Source organism: Eutrigla gurnardus (assembly GCF_963514095.1).
Source record: "Eutrigla gurnardus genome assembly, chromosome: 21".
Classification (NCBI taxonomy): domain Eukaryota; kingdom Metazoa; phylum Chordata; class Actinopteri; order Perciformes; family Triglidae; genus Eutrigla; species Eutrigla gurnardus.
Window position 1 is genome coordinate 11776835 of NC_139932.1, and position 18856 is coordinate 11795690.

General features: G+C 43.2%; 1 protein-coding gene across 5 annotated transcripts in view; it reads right to left on the minus strand.

Moving 5' to 3' along the window:
• wnk1b (WNK lysine deficient protein kinase 1b) overlaps window positions 1–18856 on the minus strand; it is a 72830-nt gene that overhangs the window by 31232 nt on the left and 22742 nt on the right. For all 5 annotated transcript variants that reach the window (XM_084039293.1, XM_084039294.1, XM_084039296.1 and 2 more), the window contains exons 3-5: window positions 8193–8365; window positions 3936–4156; window positions 3146–3303 (exon numbers count right to left, since the gene is read on the minus strand). In XM_084039293.1, the coding sequence (XP_083895419.1) occupies window positions 3146–3303; window positions 3936–4156; window positions 8193–8365 (552 nt within the window). The remainder of the gene's footprint in view (window positions 1–3145; window positions 3304–3935; window positions 4157–8192; window positions 8366–18856) is intronic.

Sequence of the window (18856 nt, forward strand, 5' to 3'; positions counted from 1 at the left end):
AAAAGGCATCAGCTGGAACTCTGCTAAAGTTTGGCACCAAGAGAAGGCACCTAATATTAAATAAAAGCAACACTCATCTCTCTGAAATCTCTACAAAAAGTATTTTTTGGAACAACAAACTTACAAGGAACCTCAAAAGGCCCATCAGATGTTTAGGTACATTGTTCAGAAGCCACAGAAGGCTTCAACAGAGGAGGGAAAATAGAGATTAAAGCAAAGTCAAGAAAGAATTCCTCATTACATACATAAGGCAGCAAATGAACAACATGCTTCAGAAAATATTAGAATCTCTGCATATACCATACACCTGCATGGAGGATGCTACAGTGTGATATATCACGGATACTAGTACAGCCCACTAGAGCCCGCCTGGAATAAAAACATAACATAACAGGCTGGAATATGAACCACAGACTGAAAGGAAGGAAGAACACCACAAGGTAAAAGTAAAAGAGAAAAATAAATTCAGAGAACGAGTTGAAGATTTGTCAAACAAATAAGGAGAAAAGGTAGGTGTCTTACCTAGAAAGTACTGAGACAAATAGACTAGAGACCTGTTTGCCTCGGGTCTAAACTAGAACGACCTGACTGGCCGTTTATCTCAACCTGTTCACGCAAGCAAATGACCACCTACTCCGACGCCGTCTTCCCTTCAGACTTTCTTTCTTCGCTTTCTTCACCCGTTTCTCTCCTGCAGCCCCCCGGTTCATCGTCACATAACAACCCCCCCATCTCTCTCTCTCTCCCTCTCTCTTACGTGTGATTCCAGGGCCAAACAACGTTAGGACTAATGGAGAAAGTAATGGTATTAAGTGTGACAGAAGAAAGGAGGATGAGGAAGGAGAGGGAGCAAGAGAGAGAATGCAAGATTTCAGTTTAACAAGGCTGATTGGAGGTCAGGAATGTTCCAGGAGGAACCATGAGGCACGTCAACAACATTGTATGTCAAGGTATATTATATAAATGTGCTCTCTGAGGGCTTACAGTCATACACAATAGCACAAAACTGCCTCAGAACCTATATTAAGTATATCAATAAAAATGAATGAATACATAGCTAAAATATAAAATTGTAAATCTAAAAATATCTAAATATATTTCTGATTTTGTGTCATTTTAATAGTGTCACTATCCTGAAACCTCTCAGAGTGATCTTAACATGTATTTGGCAATCTGAGATTCAGCTGCTGACAATATGAGAGTCTGATATCAATAAAGAAATAATAAAGGTGAAAAGAAAATACCAGGCCAATGCTCGGATATGGCAAAACCAGACCAATAAAAAGCTGATTTTGATGTAATTGTTTAATCTAATTGAAATCTCGTCCCGTTAGCGAGCCGTCAGAGCAACTAGTCGACGTTGCATGAAGGTTAATAACCGATCAATAAACTGGTAGACAGAGGCAATAAGCCCTACATTTGCATTTCCTTTTGTTTTGTCTTCCAAAGTTGTGATATAAACACTTTTGTGAGAAATGGAGGTTGGTAAGCTCTAAGGGCGGATTAGGCAGTGAAATGAAAGGAAGCAGGTGACTGGGACACCCTGGGGTTGTCACAAGATTGTGTGTGTGTGTGTGTGTGTGTGTGTGTGTGTGTGTGTGTGTGAGTGTGACAATAACAAATACGGACAAGTGAAGTTGGCGGTTTGACTCGGCTGACTGAATAAAATGAACCCTTAGTGTAAGACACACACACACACACACACACACACACACACACACACACACACACACACACACACACACACACACACACACACACACACACACACACACACACCCCCCCCCCCCCCCCCCGAGGCAGCGGTCACCATGATAATCAAATTAGGGGTGTGATTTCAATTTTGTGTGAGTGAGAAGAGGTGATATTGACACACGGATATAAAAAATACTGTCTGAATTTATTCTGTGCATTAAGCTTTTTAAATGAAGTTGAGAGATTAAGAGAGATGACAGACAGGCAGACAGACAGGCGGACTGGTTCTTTCTCTCACAGTGCTGGTTAGAGGCAATCTTAAGCCAAATCCCTTCAAATTTGAATTGGCTGGCACCAAAAGGATTCGATCAGTTCCACTGCTAGAATCTTAACGGAAACTAAACATTTAAGCAATAAAACACAGTCGAACTAAACCTGTGCTCTTGCAGCCTTCGTCTGGCTGTAATTATTCTGTTAGAAATAGAAAATGGAACACATCGGTTTTTAGTTTCGATATGCAATTAAAAGGAAACAGCTGCGTGTGTCTTAAGTTGCCATTAAATTTTAATGTTAGACTTGACATTTTAATGGTAGAGATGACAGAAGCACATGTTTTAGCTCATCTATATGCTTCACACAGCACTGTATTTCTGTAGTATTACCAGACAGATATTCAGGGATAAGGGTGATCATTGTTCGTTTGAAATAATTTTTTGTCTAATTAAGTAATTAAAAATGAGCCCACACGTTTTGAGCATCTTTTCTGATTTGCATGGACTGGTGTTACGTTCTCAATAAAGCTGAAATATGGGATGTGAGGTGACGGTTTGATGCAGAGTAAACACGGGGGTGATGGAGGCACCAGAGGAGGAGAGAGATACGGAGAAAGAGATTTCGAGTAAATTCCTGTGGTCCATTAAGCATCACTGTCAGCCTCCACAAAGCTGAACTCGGTCCCGGGAGGAAAGGAGGGAGACGGGGTGATGACCTCAGCAGCACTTTAAACAGCCTCTGATTGCAGCTGCTGTGTGTTTTGGTCTCCGTCTCAATTAGTTTCCAGCCGACTGTCATCTAAGTATTTAACAAAACGAACGTGAACGGAAACCCAATCATTGGTTTACACAAGAGAGCTTTGTCATATTTTGTTTTTGTGTTTTCCCCATCTTCCTCTCGGAGAGAAATCAGAGGAAATAAGCAACGGAGCCTAACCGGTGCAAAAACACTGTCATATGACTGGATCTCCCACAGATCGTGCCAAACGTATTAATACAGTCAGTAAACAAGTACGGGGGGAGTGGCAGAGAGGGAGGAGGGGGGAGATTAGGGACAAAGCAAAAGATAAACAAGGCTGTCAATGCAACTTTGTGTCTCCGCAGCGTAAAAATCCTTCACAGCTGAGACGATCCCTTTCACCCAAACCCGAACCGAAGGGAGGAAAATGCACACTTACGCTCGTGACCCGCCGATAGATCTGGGCGGCGTTTTGACATTCGGAGTAGGGGTACTCTGAGGTGGCCATCTCCAGCATGCACATCCCGAAGGCGTAGACGTCTACGGACTCGTCGTACTTCTCCTCGTACATCTCTGGGGCCATAAACTCTGGGGTTCCTGTTAGAAAGGAGACTCACTCAGTCTAAGTTACATATACTGAAATTACTGGTACTTTAATCATAAAAAAATCCCCTAATCAAATTTAAAATCACTCAGTTACTGGTACCACATACTAGCTATGCTTCCCTGTGTGTTTGTGTCCAAATACTTGAGGTGTGTCTAATTCCTACAAAGCAGCTGTGAGATTTACAAAGTATATGATTCTCGCCTCAAGTGCAGGAAAATACGCACAATAAAAAGGTACTTGTGAGCGAATATGAATAGCAGAATATCTGTGGTTAGCGACTGAATTGCAGCTGCAGTTATTATACGGCTCTTCTCACTCGGTGTATGATGTGCAGGATGTGTGTGTGTGTGTGTGTGTGTGTGTGTGTGCACCCATCACATTTCCAGGCAGCTTAATCTGAGTTTAATAGCAGACTGGTGTGTGTTTCACATTTCTAAATACCTGCGGTTTTGCTTTTACAACTCGACATTTTAGAAGCAGTGAGATTAATCTACAGTGGGAATGTGTGGCGTCCCAAACCCTGTCTGTATTCATGTCTGCGTGCACGTATGTACGTGAAGAGCTTATTGTAAACTGTCTTAATACAGACCGAGGTTGTTCAGTGGACATGCTTTTTTCCTACCTATGACACTCTTGGCAAAGGAGGCCCTCTTAAGCGTGGCTAAACCCAGGTCCCCTATCTTGACGGAGCCCGTGGGCCCCGTGATGAAGATGTTGTCACACTTCAGGTCCCTGTGGATGATGGGCGGGGTTCTGGTGTGCAGGAAGTGAAGGCCTTTGAGGATCTGCCTGCACCACGAACGCAGCACCTTGATTTTCATCACCTTGAAACGCTTCAGGTAGCTGCGGGACAAAAGAAAGATCTCACGTAAGCTGCCGTGTCATTCAACAACGCAAGATTAAGTGTACGAAAATATATACAGGTTCAACCCCATGACGGCTTTTCAACATGTCACCTGTTCAAGGTTGGTTTTGTCTGCCAGCTAAAAACAAATATTTAAAGAAGTGCTGTGTGATTCTTTATGGAGAACTACAGATTTAAATCAACTAATCAATCAGTCAACAAAATCCTATGCGTGGTAATTGTTTAAGAATGTCTCTGGAGGAAGACAACCTCACAAATTTACCAATGGAATACGGAGACAAACTTTTTTTTAATTATTATTATATTTATTTTAATCTGGATACAAATGTCTGAAAGATGCTATATATTTGTTCATTATAATAAAAAGGTTATTCTATTTAAGCAGGAAATCAACTATTTTAACCACTTACTTACTTTTTTCACGCCATATTACATAAAAATATCCCATCATAACGTTAAGTTCTGTTTTTCTGCGTTTCTAAGGCACATCTGAGACTTGGTTGTGTGGTTGCTAAATGTGAGCAATCTTTACCCACTTCACTGTACATAGTTATGTCTGGAACCGATCCCAACACCCTCTGACAGCTCGCCATCACAGAACCACCTCGTTTGTATATCTTTGGAATGTGGGAGGAAAGTGCAGGAAACCCCACAGGGACTACAGGGGGACCAGGACAGGGGTTTCACTGTGTGAAATGTATTTTAGATACAGCACTTCCAGATTGAACATATCTTTATAAACAGCCATATCTATTGATTACATTGATTGGACGAAAACGCACTCAGCTAAAACTTCTCTTTAAGAGCTCATTCAAAATTTATTTGAGCCTTGATGAGCTAATTAAAAATCAATGTTTGAGTACCGAGCAAAGTGTTTCCACTTTGCTCCTATCAGCTGGGTACGTGTCGGCCTTTCTCTCCTCAGGTATTTAGCTGAATTCAAGTACAGAGCAAGGGGGGGGGGGGAGCAGTGTTCGTCATCCTCTGATCATCCAGACCAGGGGGTCATAAGTTGAGTTTCCCTGATCCGGTCCGTGAGGATGAATCAAAGGAGATCAGCCGTTCCAAGACTCATCGTCTTTTTCATTTGTTGGCATTTGCTCGTTTTAAATGCATCACAGCCGGCTGAATAATTTGATCTGAGCTAATTTTTGTTTGTTACAGTCCTCGTCCTTGATCTATTTACTGCATTTAATTCAATGTCCGGGCACTAAACTCAGCTCAAGCTAAATCCGGCCATTGTCCTGAAGAACTCGTGACCAAATATCACCCAGATTACCTCATCAGGACCAGCTCGCCCAACAGATCCCAGTAGATGTGTTTCTATTCGATAGTCATGTGTTTGCACCAAGTAAAGTTCACTGGGAATGACAGTCATAACTTTATTCAAAGTCTCAGCTAACTAATGAGGATTTCCATTATCAATTAAGCTGCAGATTATTGTCCAGCAACTAATGAAAGATACCCATCGGAAAAAAGCGGACGTTTTCAAATTGTTTGTTTTGTCCGACTAGTAGAAGTTACAAAAAGGAATTTATTAGACGAATATATCTGCCTGGATTCACATATTTATGAAGTATATCTATTCATAGAGAGATTGCCTGAAAACTGACTGAAGTCAGACAGAAAGTAATCTTTTGGGAACTTTTTAAGTTCCTCAAAATGCACATCTTCATAACTTAAGTGTTTATACTTAAACCTTTCGAGTCCTCCCTCTTCTCCCTCTTCTCCCGTATCTCCTAAGAAGCAGCGCCCTGTTCTCCTCTCCCCTCCTCCCTCTTACCTCCCCGCCCTCCTCTCCCTCGCCTGTCTCCCCCTGTTCTGAAGTCAGAGCAGTGTTGACAGACGAGTTAAACCCTGTGGCATGCGATGCTGGAGTGACACTGCACAAAGCATCTCCCCCCCTACGGACACACAATCACTCAAGCATGCTCTCTTTTCAACACACATACCTACATACATAGATGTGTACTTGCACTGATATACACATGTATGTGTAGCATGTGAACAGTTCATTATACAGTACACATATAGGCATTAACAGATAAGCACACACACACACACACACTAATGCCCGTGGATACTCATACTGTAGATAAGGAGCCTCTCATACCCTGAACACACGCTGGTCAGTATTTCCATCTCCCTCCCTCCCTATCAGTCCCCCCTCTCTCCCTCTCTCCCTCTTTTTCCACCACTTCAGCACACACCAGTCCCTCTCCTTTCTGAGTCTTCATCTGGATGACAGCCAAATCCCTGCACAGCCTTGATCCTGTTCATATATGAGCATGCATTACACACACTTAAAAGGGGCTAAAAGAGTCGATTAGTCGATCGACGGAGCATCATTCCCGGCACTGCGAGTGATTATTTAAGGCAAACATGCCCAGAAATGATTGTTACCAGCTATTAAAATGTGAATATATGCTGGTTTTCTTCTTCTATGGGAGTGAACTGAATATGATCCGGAATCAAAGATTATAAAACAAGATATATGAAGACATTAGCGTGGCTTATGTTCAGTTTTGCATTCCGATGACTCATTTTGTCCGAGGTCTTGTCTGATCATTTAAATCATTAAACACGGTTTCTTTTAGTGATTCATATTTCCTGCTTTGCTGTAGGTACTGGGAAGTGACAGCATATGTTTTAATGCTTTTTAATAATTGTATTGTTATGTGTGAATCATGCTGTATAGATGCAGGATGGAGAGCGTCTGCTTATGTTAACAAACTTATGAAGCTTTCCCAGACTTCCAGTGGAGGGTGCTACTGTCCTTGGTAGTGCCGTGCCGCTGGATTAATACTCTCCCTCTGTGGTAAAAGGTGATTCATTGCTTTATCAGTCACTCCACCCTGCTGCCTCTATATCCAGTTATTTATCTAACTGTTGATTTGACTGTTTGCGTGTCTATCTGCCTCTTACCGACTGTCTCACTATCAGCTTCTCAGACCGTTTGACTCCCTCTTTCTGTGACTCTGCATAAAACTAACTATCACCCTGGACATCCATCCACGTCTCCCTCTGCCCCCCCCCCCCCCCCCCCCTCCCAACACACGCCTCATTTGGTCTCTCCCTCTGTCTGTCTCTCTTGTCAGGAATGAGAGGAATCTGCAGCAGAAGCAGCAGCTGGCAGGTGGGCCGATGTCCCACGATGCACTGCGTGGGGCACGCCGTGCGCCACACATTTAGCCTTTTATTGTGTCAGGAGCTCAACAATCACATTCGCATTCATAGTCGCACATCTATTCAGTGCGGCGGGGTGACTGGCATGCGGGTATGGCATGGACAATGACAGCCACAGATGCATCAATACGAGGTGAATTTTTGGGAGGGAGGGTGGGGGAGACTGGCAGACGCCCCATTGATATACAGTGTGCCACACACACAGAAAACAGTCTACCCATGATTCATGGTCTTTATCAACTTAGTGTGTGTGCACTGGTGTGTGTGTGTGTTTGGGGGAGTGTGTGTTTAAATTCGACAAAAACTTGGAGGTGATTCATCTGTAATGACGGTGCTCTGCAGGAAGAAAAGAGGTGCTTAAGAGTGAGTGTGCATGTGTTTGTGCATATTCCCTGCATATATAGTGTTTCACAACTCAATACTGAAAATGCGATACATATCTTTGTTTTCAATGCCAAAAAGTTATGACACATAGACTGTATATAAGAAGTCTTGACGTCACCTATTGGTTTGAGGACTATGGTTTCGAGTGAACAGAAGTGGAGTAATCTTTGTAGTTTATTGCATTGGTAGCGACCTGTCAATCATAAGGGAGCCCTGCCCTAAAGCATAAACTGCTTTATCATATAATTTACTATAAATGCAGCCATAATTTACAATATAAACATCATGTTTACTGTGATAATAAAGTAGTCATTTTCTCAAAGATTCCATAACTTCAATGACTTCCGTAATCGTACTTCTAGCTGAAGTAGTTGTGGTAGAAACTACAAAAGAGACACCTTTTGGGTAGCTTAAGATCTTGTAAAATGGATTTGATCTACTTACGTTTTAAGAGTGCCAGATGTCATGAGCTCCGTGACCAGAACAATACATTTCTTTCCTTTGCATGGTCCTTCCCAGGAGTCGTAGAAGCGGACAATGTTAGGATGCTGGAGACCCTTCAACATCCCGGCCTCCTCTTTGAAGCGCTGACGCTCCGACTTGGACAGCTTGCGATCCTACACACAGGAGATGAGAGGAAAATTAGTCATGCAGAAAAACACAAAAAACGAAAACATTGCTCATCTGCAATCGAGATGGCATCCACCCCGAACAAAGCATGTTGTATTAATAGAACAACGCTATTATAGCGAGCGTGATTGCGATCAAATTAAGCAAGAAGAGGGTCTGAGTGGGGGAAGCTAATCAACACAGAGAAATAAACAACTTTGGGAGAGAAGAGAGAGCTGAGGAGGAATAACAAATGCGTACAAAACACTTTTCTTTTTTTTACATCTGACAGCATCTAAATAGCTGCTAGAATACAAATGCAGATGCGATGTGAAAGCAGGTACTCGCAGGTAATGGAGCCACAGTACATAAAACACAGCACTAGAGGAGGATGTGGATGGGGATAAAACAGTAGACGGTCCTTTCATCTTCACTCAAAAGAAGCCACAAAACATCTGTTAGAGTGAGACTGGATTTTGATGCGTCTTTGCTTCAGTTTTCTGAGAGGTACTCGGTGACAAACAAAGGTTTGTAAAAGTGATCCTCACTTATAGCGCTACTGTTAACTCACAGAGGTGTCGTTTCCCAGTGATGACTTAGGAAACCAGAAATATTCACATTTCCAGAAATTAATTTTATGCCGATCAACTGATCATTTCGGCTTAAACGGAGTATCCGTTGCATAAGCAATGAGCGGACGAGGCATGTGATTTCTGACACAGTTTTGGATTCACCAGCTGCTTCTTTGGAGCTGCCAGTGAGCTGCTTCCCCACGAGGGTGTAACACGCTTTTCCCCTCAGCTACCAGCTCCGATTCCTTTTGTCCTTCATATTTTTTGGCGTTTGGACGTGAATCGTCATCGGTCTAGAACGTCCGCACCGAGTCTTTATTAGTAGCGGTCGTAACCACCCGGTGTGACTAAAACAAGCTAAGGTTACGGTTTAAATTCTTCTAAGAAAAGTCCTGCCCACACACACACACACACACACACACACACACACACACACACACACACACACACACACACACACACACACACACACACACACACACACACACACACACACACACACACACACACACACACACACACACACACACACACACCCAGTTTAATGGGCATTCCAGCTCTACCACTGATACCTCAATAAACACAGATGTAAAGGGCAGTGTGGGCGGATCAGACCGTGTCAAGGAGTGTGCGTTTGTGCATGTGTTTGCATTGATACGCATGTGTGATGAACGTGTCCAGCCTCTGTATTTGTTCACATGTCAGCTTTTATTATATGCTTAAAATTCCAAACATTCCTCATTATTTTGTGGTATTACTTTTTGTCCGTTTTAGTGAGAGCGTGCGTGTACGTGCCTTGTCAGACGGTGTTTGCACATCGACGTTCCTAGTTTCTTCACCAGCCCTGTGTCTAACCGCGGCTGACACATTCAGCACATCAATGCCCCAAAAATAAACAAAATCAGCACCGCGGGGCCCGACAGCGACAAAATGAAGTGACAAAATCTCAATACTCTGAGGATTTAAGCGAAAAATATAGTTGCAACTCCCTCTGTGACGCTAAATGAATAGGTTATCCATGCAAAATACAAAGCCTTCCCAGCAGCTACAAGTAGGGTGTAGGGGGGGGAAACAGATTATATGAAAGATATTTGTGCTTTGAGAGGATATAATGATCATCACATCCAAAATGTTGAATAATGTGACCCTTTTAGAGGATGAGATGAGAGTGGAGTGAACAGACGGATTTGGGCTGAAGAGGAACACAGAAAGAGCAGCGGGACGGACACAAAGGCCGTTTGTTTGATTACAGATGACAGAATAACTGGGAACGCGGTGTGAGACCACAGCCATTCAAAGAAGCAACGGTATTATTAAGGTGTTTTGAGGTGAGACACCCACTCCTGGCAAAATGATCACGATTATCACCACGGCAACCAGTTTTAAATAGAGATCCGACTAGGGGCACCTTGCAACCAATTAAACCCTTTCGTCATTCTATTCAACGACATTCTGACATTCTTTCGGATAAAATGTGAGTCAGTGATTTTTTTTTTTTTTTTTTTTTACAGCATTGTATTATTTTATTTTATTTAATTCTTCATTTGAATGTGGTATTAAAATAAGCATCCAGCGCATTAGTGCAAACCATCCGAGACAAAGCACAAGCTCAGCAGCAATCATTGTGTTTTAAGCTACAGTGCCACCAAATCCCCAGATTCTGGAGCTGGGATAAGGTGGTGGTACTATGGGTATTAAATAATCCTACCTCACACTAGAACAGGACAATATAGGATTTTATCACATATCACAACAACAAACACTCACAATAAGTTGATTGACCCCCGTATCCGGGGTAAATAAAAAATAAAAAAAGCGTGAGGTGAAAAATGGAGAAAATAAATAAATAAAAACTTTTGCAGGGACTTAACTTATGATTTATGATAAAAGACTTTGTGAAAATCCGGCTGTATAAATATAAATGAATTAAAATGGAATTTAATCTGATTTAAGAACAATTGATGAGGATGTTCACTTAAAAAAAGATGCGTTTATTTTTGATGCAATCAAATTATTTCTTTCTTAACAAAAAATCTCACCACAGAAGATCCCAACAGGTCACGTTGCGTAAGTCTTTTTAATGTTATGAAGCTATTAGAGTTTCTCCAGAGATTACGACAATCTTTGAGAGGTAATGATCTCATATTGTCCCATTGTATAACCCGGGGCCTCATCTATATCATATGACTTACACATACGGAGGGAGAGTCTGAAAGCATCAGTGTTTTAAAGTGCAGTGTGTGTGTGCGTGTGTGTGTGTGTGTGTGTGTGTGTGTGTGCGTGTGTGTGTGTGTGTGTGTGTGTGTGTGTGTGTGTACAGGCCCGTTACAGCTTATCCCTTCATCCCGCAGCAACCACTTCCCTGATGAGGGCCCATTAGCAACCGACACAGGAACATCCATATATGTGCTTAACAGTAGTCCCATTCTATTCTCTCTTTTATTCTTCTCTCCATATTATGATCACATGACACGCTGCGTGACCACATGACACTATCTGTCAGTCACGTGACTGACTGGAAGCCGACGTCCGCCTTCCCAGCAGCACTCAGAAAAGACCCTGACCACCCATATCACTGTTAGAAACCTCCCTCAGGGCACTAGAACATTACTTCTCCCCATCTTGCTCGCTCTGTACTTTTCTCCCTCTCTCCCTCTCTCCCTCTCTCTCTCGCTGAGTGTGTGTCTCCGTAGATACGGGCAGTGAAAGCAGACAGCAAGTCTAAGGGGGCTTCCTAATCCATTATTAATGTTTCCTTCTTCATTCTAGCGCATAAACGGGTACACGACTATACAGTAGAGGCTGTGTAAGAGACACTAAATGCATAACTTAAAGAATTATGTATGGTTAAAAAAAAAATGTTATTAACATTTGCATATTTAGGAATTTCATTTGATCTGTGGCGCATGAGCCTTCCTGTTGAGTGGTTGTTTTCCTGCTCCTCGTCCCTTCTTTTCTGCTCCGAGCGTCAAAACATCATGAGACTCGAGTTTGCCAGCCTCAAAAATACCCTCACACTCCATCCAAGCCTCTCTCTCTCTCTCTCTCTCTTATTCAAACACACACACACACACACACAAACATCTGCAGCCTCTTATTTGACATACAGCACAAGGACTTCTCACTCTCCAAGCCTAGTTTCGCTTTCTCTCCATCTTCCTTTCGCCGATCTGAGGAGCCACCTTTACTTCCCTGCGTAAGTGACAGCGCTATGCCTGTCTGGCCTATTTCTGGTCTGCAACAGCCAACTGAGGACACACATGAGCACAAACACACACCCACGTACACGACCAGGCAGCCAGACGGGCGAGCAGAAACAGAATCCGCAGTGTCAAAGCGCCGTGCGGCTTCCTGCAGAGAGGCTGAAAGCTGATACCCTCTGATCAACTGGTCTAGTCTGGACATCCCACCGGGGCTTTAACACTCGGCGATCATCTGCTCTCGTCCTCTCTGGTCTGTTGCACCCCAGCGAGCCAGCAGCGCGCTCACAGCAACAGATGGATGGAGGTTGCAACAGAACACAATGCTGCGGGTGCCAGAAAATTCAGACAATCAACACTGTGAGATGGTAAACTGGTGCAACGCTGGATTTACAACAAATACTGCAGGGTTTGGTCCTTTTCTGTACTGGTCTGGGTCCTGAAACTCACAGGATATTGTCCAAAGTACATAATCTCTCCTGGGGACAGTGGAAGCTTACACATAAATAATTGCATATGACTGTTGTTGTTTCCATTATACAACAGCAATATGGGTTCGAACAGAGTTTATAATCCTACCAGTCAGTGTTGAATATCAGAAAGTGGAATCTCAGAGTTTACCTGAAACTTTTTTCAGCCGTACAGGCCGTAAAGCACAAGGACACTCCGAGGTTCTTCTCAGTGAGCTACAGCTGCCCCGATGAATTCCCATACAATCTCTTCCTGTTTCCCGGGGGAGACACCTGCAGGTTCCCAGGACTTTTAGCGTGCATGTACTTGTGTGTCTGAATTATTAAGAATATCATATCAACTGAAAGAATGACGCTTATACTTCCACCGAACTGACGACAGCTATTGTTTATCATTTAACTGCCTCCGGCACGGAAACATAACTGGATCAACTTCTGACCTGCGGCGGTTCCTCCCAGTTATGTTTCATGCTACTGTTCAGCTGCGTGGCAAAGTCATTTTAACAAATTGGGAGTGAAAAAACAAGACGTGATTTAATCAGATATGCAGACCTCGATCTCAAGCCAGAGCAGTAAGCCTGATTGTTACAACTACACATCCACGGACAACACGCCGGGTATGGAAACCACCAAATGAACAAGCCAAAATGGCTAAATGCAATGTTTTGTATGCATAGTAGTAATCATTCCAACACACAACGAGAAACTGGCAGCAGACTTATTTTTTTTACCATAAACATGCAACCCTTCTTGGAAACCTAACTGTACAGTATAACCTTTCATCCAAGTTTGTCCAGAATGTGCCACTGACCCACTTCCATGTTCCTCTGATTAACCTTTGCAGCCCTGACACAAATATCGAAGAATGTCGGTCTGTCACTCGAAAGCTAAAAATCCTGACCTGTAAATCTTGATTACATTAAGCTTCTGGGTTGAGTGAATGAGCTGATTTGTTCCTGTGTGCAGTAAAGACCTACAGTGGACGGGGGCACATATAGGGGCTGTTTGTGTGTGTGTGTGTGTGTGTGCACGTGTATCTGCAAGTGCATGAAAAAGACCCAGTGTGTAGCCAAAGTGTCTCTGAGACCCCCCACATTCTGGAAACGCTCTCCTGCAAAGAACCACAAACCCCCTGCAGCACACACACACACACACACACACTCACACACACACCTCATAAACATGTGCACCAAAGAGACACACACGTACGTTTTTCACTTGTGCACACAAACCAAAAACCTCTCGGAGACCTTCACCACAGCTTGTTATGGTTAGCCAGCGTACGAGAGAGGGAGAGCATCTGTTACGAATAAGAATGATTGAGAAGAGGATGAAGAAGTTCCACTAAAAGTCAAGAGAGGGAGAGAAAGTGACGGAGACCGATCTCGTCATTGAAACGGACGTTTCAGCCAAAACAAAGGAAACACCGAGATTGGAGTTCACTTGTTCACGCCCTCCTCTTATATTCTCCACGCGTTTGCTTCATCTTTTTTTGTCCTCTCTTTCTTTCCCTTCGTGTTTCTCTTTCCCGACTGCCTCGCTCACTCTTTGTCACCCCACCCCCCTCCTTTCCTCCTATTTAGCTGGTTTTTGGTTTCCCCATCAATCACCACTCTACATATTGCAGTAACCAGGGCCATGTGTGTGTGTGTGTGTGTGACCTGTAATCTGACCTAGCTGTTGGCTGAAAATGGGTTGTTTCTGTATAAGATGTGGTGAGATACATACACTATGGTTTTTCTTAACTTTCACCTTTGGAGACAAAGATATACATATTACTTTTTTTTTTTCCACAATCAAACCCATTCATCAGGATGCGTTCAATAACAACCCCAATGTGTGTGTGTGTGTATGAGTGTGTATGAGTGTACTCATGTGTTAACAATAGGTGCCATCTCCGCCTGCCACTCATCATGCACCCTATTGTCTCATCTCTCTGTGCCTGGCTGTGCAACACACACACACACACACACACACACACACAGACAGAGACAGACACACACACACACACACACACACACAGAGACACACACAGACACACACACCATGCATCAGTGCCGTCATTACCCTCTGCTCTGCTGGTCACGCCTCACCTCCCCTCCTCTCCTCTTCGCTGTCTCCTCACTGCCCATCTTCCTCCCACCCCCTCACCCTTCTCCTATCTATTCCAATACTTTACTCACTCTCGTGACTCACCCCTTTTTTTCCATTCATGGGATCCCCCCCCTCCACACTCCACAATACATGCAGGATGCATCTATAAAAAACTGGCCCTGTCACCCACATCACACCCCTCAAGTTCAACCACTTAATCCGGTCGTCTCAATCCAAGGATAATGAGAGGAAATCTCAGGATAATGAGTGGAACTTCCCCTCAAAAGTGTTAATCCTTAACAGAACGGCATGCCATGCACAACGAATCACATTATGCCAGGAATTATCCCACATTTGGAGCTAATGAGTAAAAATGATGACATGCCAGGCTTCACTCTAGTTCTCGGTTAAAAACAGTCCGGCCTGTGAACCTGTGACCCTCAAGACACAGAAAAGCGTCTGTAATCCAGTGCACTGCCCAAATCCTGAATCAGCTGAGCCCAACCTGTTTATATCCAGGACTCTAATAAAGCTCTTATTCACTGGTTGCGGTTTTGATTGAAATTATAATCAACCAACAATGGCCTCCTTTGTCACACCAAAAAAAAGATCCAAGTTTACTGAAGTAAACAAGGATCCAAAGCTTCATGGTCAAATGGTTGTTATTGAATTGGTCACATTGAAAGGCTTTCTTGTATTATTTTCCTTCAGCTTCATTATTATATTATCAGCACAGTAAGATTGTCAGGAGTAATAGGCTTGGACGGGTTTGCATTGGACACAGTGTGTTTGTATTTGCAAGAGGAAAGAGGAAAATGGAAGCACCGGATGTTGCTAAAATTGAAGTTAAATTACTCATCTGTTACAATAAGGTGGAAAACAAGCTACGTCAGAGTCATTTTCTCAACTCTCTCTTTCTTAAGATACAAAATGTTGATTTTTGAAAAACGAGCAGCGTGGACTGGTGTCTCGTTTGATTGATTGGGCTGCAAAATCCTCTTTGAACTGTACCTAAGATTAATTTGAAACGCGAGACAGACGAAAGAAATGGGTCGTATATCAGCGATCCGGCCGGCCGTCGAGGCGCCCAAAAGTCTTTGAACTTCTGAGAATTTGACCCTTTTTTGCACAGGAGGCCACACGGCACTTACGTGCAGCTTGTGTGTCATGTGTGAATAAAGCGGTTGTGTGTTTCTATGGGCAACACTATATGTGCATAGTTTTTATGTGCATACATCTGCATGTGTGTATGTGGGGAGGAGGGATTTGCATGTAAAAGGGATTTTCCATTCTTAATATAGCAAAATTTTACACAGCATAAACAAGCAGAGGCTATGTTGGTATGATCCATTCTTTAAATCGTTTTTTTCAGAGACAAGCGCAACTAAGTCGTCTGTACTGACGGAGGGTCATCTATAAAATCCCTTCTAAAGCCGACAAAAATACCAACAGATGCTGCTGAGTTCATTACCATGTGGCGTGCGTTTGTGTGTGCGTCGGTGTGCGTCTCCCTGGATTCCACGGGGCGTAAATGACTCGTCTTAAAGCGAGGTCGCGACACCGTTACAGTAACTGATGATCTAACGGTGGGTCACGCCAGCGCTGGAGTGAGGACGAGGGCTGTCCCAGATAAAACTATTACATAATCCGGGAGGACTATCCCTTTACACTCCATTAAGTCAAGGACTCCACTATTAACTGAACTTCTCAGGTTTCACTTTAAAGAGCATCACCGGCCATCGCGGCCCAATCAAGTCGCAGTAATCCGCGTGCCAACTATTCTGCAGTTTTTGTTTTAATTAGAACATAAGCATGCAATATGCACGTTGTACAGGGTCTTACATCAGTATTGGCCTGAAAATGTCAAATAAGTGTTTTATTAAATGCACCCTATGGATTTGTGACCAGCAGCTCCATGGTGTTTTGATGAGTGGGCCCCCGTTTTCTTGGTATGTAGTCCGTGCTCGTGCTGGTTCCTAATTCCTGTTTTTCTACTAACTGACATTTGGTGGCGCTAATGTGCAAAGAAGCATAGTATTCTTTAAAAACCTTTTTAAGGGGATACTTTGTAAGACAACTCCACAGGTTACCTTTCACCTCATTGTAACTTTAGAACTATCTCATAATACTTCAAGATGATAAATTCTCCTTTATTTTGATAGATGACAAAATCAAAATCAACTACTACTACACATGGCTGTACTGTCCATCCTCTATAAGCCAGGGAAGTGCCAATACTTTGTCATTGTTTCTTTGAAGTTCATTTCCTGTGACAGGGACACACAGTTTTTACATGAAACACTCATGTAAATTAATTTGAATTAATAACTGAATATCTACAGCAGCGAAAATGATTTCTCCGTCTGCCTCAGAGAGCAGCCGGCCATCTGTTTACATGTATAGTGTTGCTTTTCTTTGGCACAAACTCACACTGACTCTAAGAATACTACACGGTGATGTGTGTGAGCGTTTGTGTGCCTAACTCCTCCACAAGTCCTTGAGGTTGTCAACAGATTAACAAAAGCCAGGAGGCGATATAAACAAACATACTAATATGAAACAAACACAAAATGTGTCATATTTAATATGAAACAAACTAAAAACTAAAAAAAAACTAAAGGGGAAGCAAAACAGAGAGAAACAGCTAGAAATGAGTGGAAAATCAGGTGAATTTTAAAGAGAGAAAAATAAAAGATTTATTTTAAATGACACCATAAGTCAATAACTCAATGGCCTTTTCCTCCCCTCACCGTGGCCTATATTTCCTCTGCAGCTGGTTAGTGGAGACGAGGGAGAGGAACTGATTTCGGCTGTGTGGTAATCAGAGACGCTGAACAGATACAAGCTACCGATAGAGCCGTGCGCTACAAACTCAATAATCTGTGACAGACAACTGGATGGGCTCCAGAAACGCCCAGCAGCCAATTGTACGCGTTTATACGCTGCGTGCGTGTTTGTGTGTGTTTCTCTGTGGGTCCGTCTGACGAGTGACTGTGGTTTTGCTACATGCAGGTTTTGGGGTTAATTTTTACCAGATGAGAGTCCATTACTGCCAAAGCGCACATTAGCCTAGTTTTTCCCTCTTGCTTTTGCTCTAGGTTGCTATCGCAGACACCCACTTGTTATTTGAAGCAGACACATTTAAATAGAAAACGTCGAAAATATACCTTGACATCTGTTGCGTTATAAGTTATGGCTAGACAGGAGCTCGAAGAAATGCATAGGAAAATAAACATTCCTTTTCTTCTCTTTTAAATGTATGAGTTCATAAAGATGGAGACACTGCATGCACATGTGACCAACAAACCGGGGGAGGAAGGCAGGGGAGGGGTGAGAGCAGAAGGGAGGACGGAAATGAGGTTACGGGAAGAGGAAATGGGCATATTTGTCCTCTGAACTCTTTCCTGCTGGGACGACACACAATGCAGAAACGTTCCAAACGGCGCCTGATCTCTTCATGAACACACAGGCAAAGTGAGTTACGGTCTGCATATGTGAGCGGTTGCATTCAAGTAAAAAAAAATGTGATGAAACTCGACGAGAATGCGCCGGCCAGAAAGTATGATTCAATAACAATAACGGTTTCCAGGCCAACTGTGCAAACTACAGCGGATTTGGATGGAGGCGGAGGAGAGGGGAGAAGATGAGGAAGGCAGAAATGGAGGGTTGGATTGTATGACACAATGATGCAATCACTGTTCGAACACACACACACACACACACACACACACACACACACACACACACACACACACACACACACACACACACACACACACACACACACACACAGTGTAGGGTTACTGCTGAGGTGCCTCTTTGTCTCAGTAATGCCTCGCTGAGACAGAGATGTCAATGTCACGGCGACGAACGCTTACATCCACCAGAAACACGCCGCCATTTTTGTGAAAAATCACTGCATCACTCCTGTCCCGCCTGTTGGACGGGACAGGAGTGTTGATGACACCCATCTATCCTACTTTAATATGTTTTTTTATAGATCTTGTAGGGGTTTTAATTGATAAGTAAGAGAAAATGGGAGACAACGGCGTGGCACGAGACTATGAGAAACTAAAGAAGTTGGAGAGAAGGGGGAGTTTAAAGTAAAAGTAAAAACAGGAGGGGATAGGAGGACGAAGACAGATGGGAGCAGAGCGGAAGAT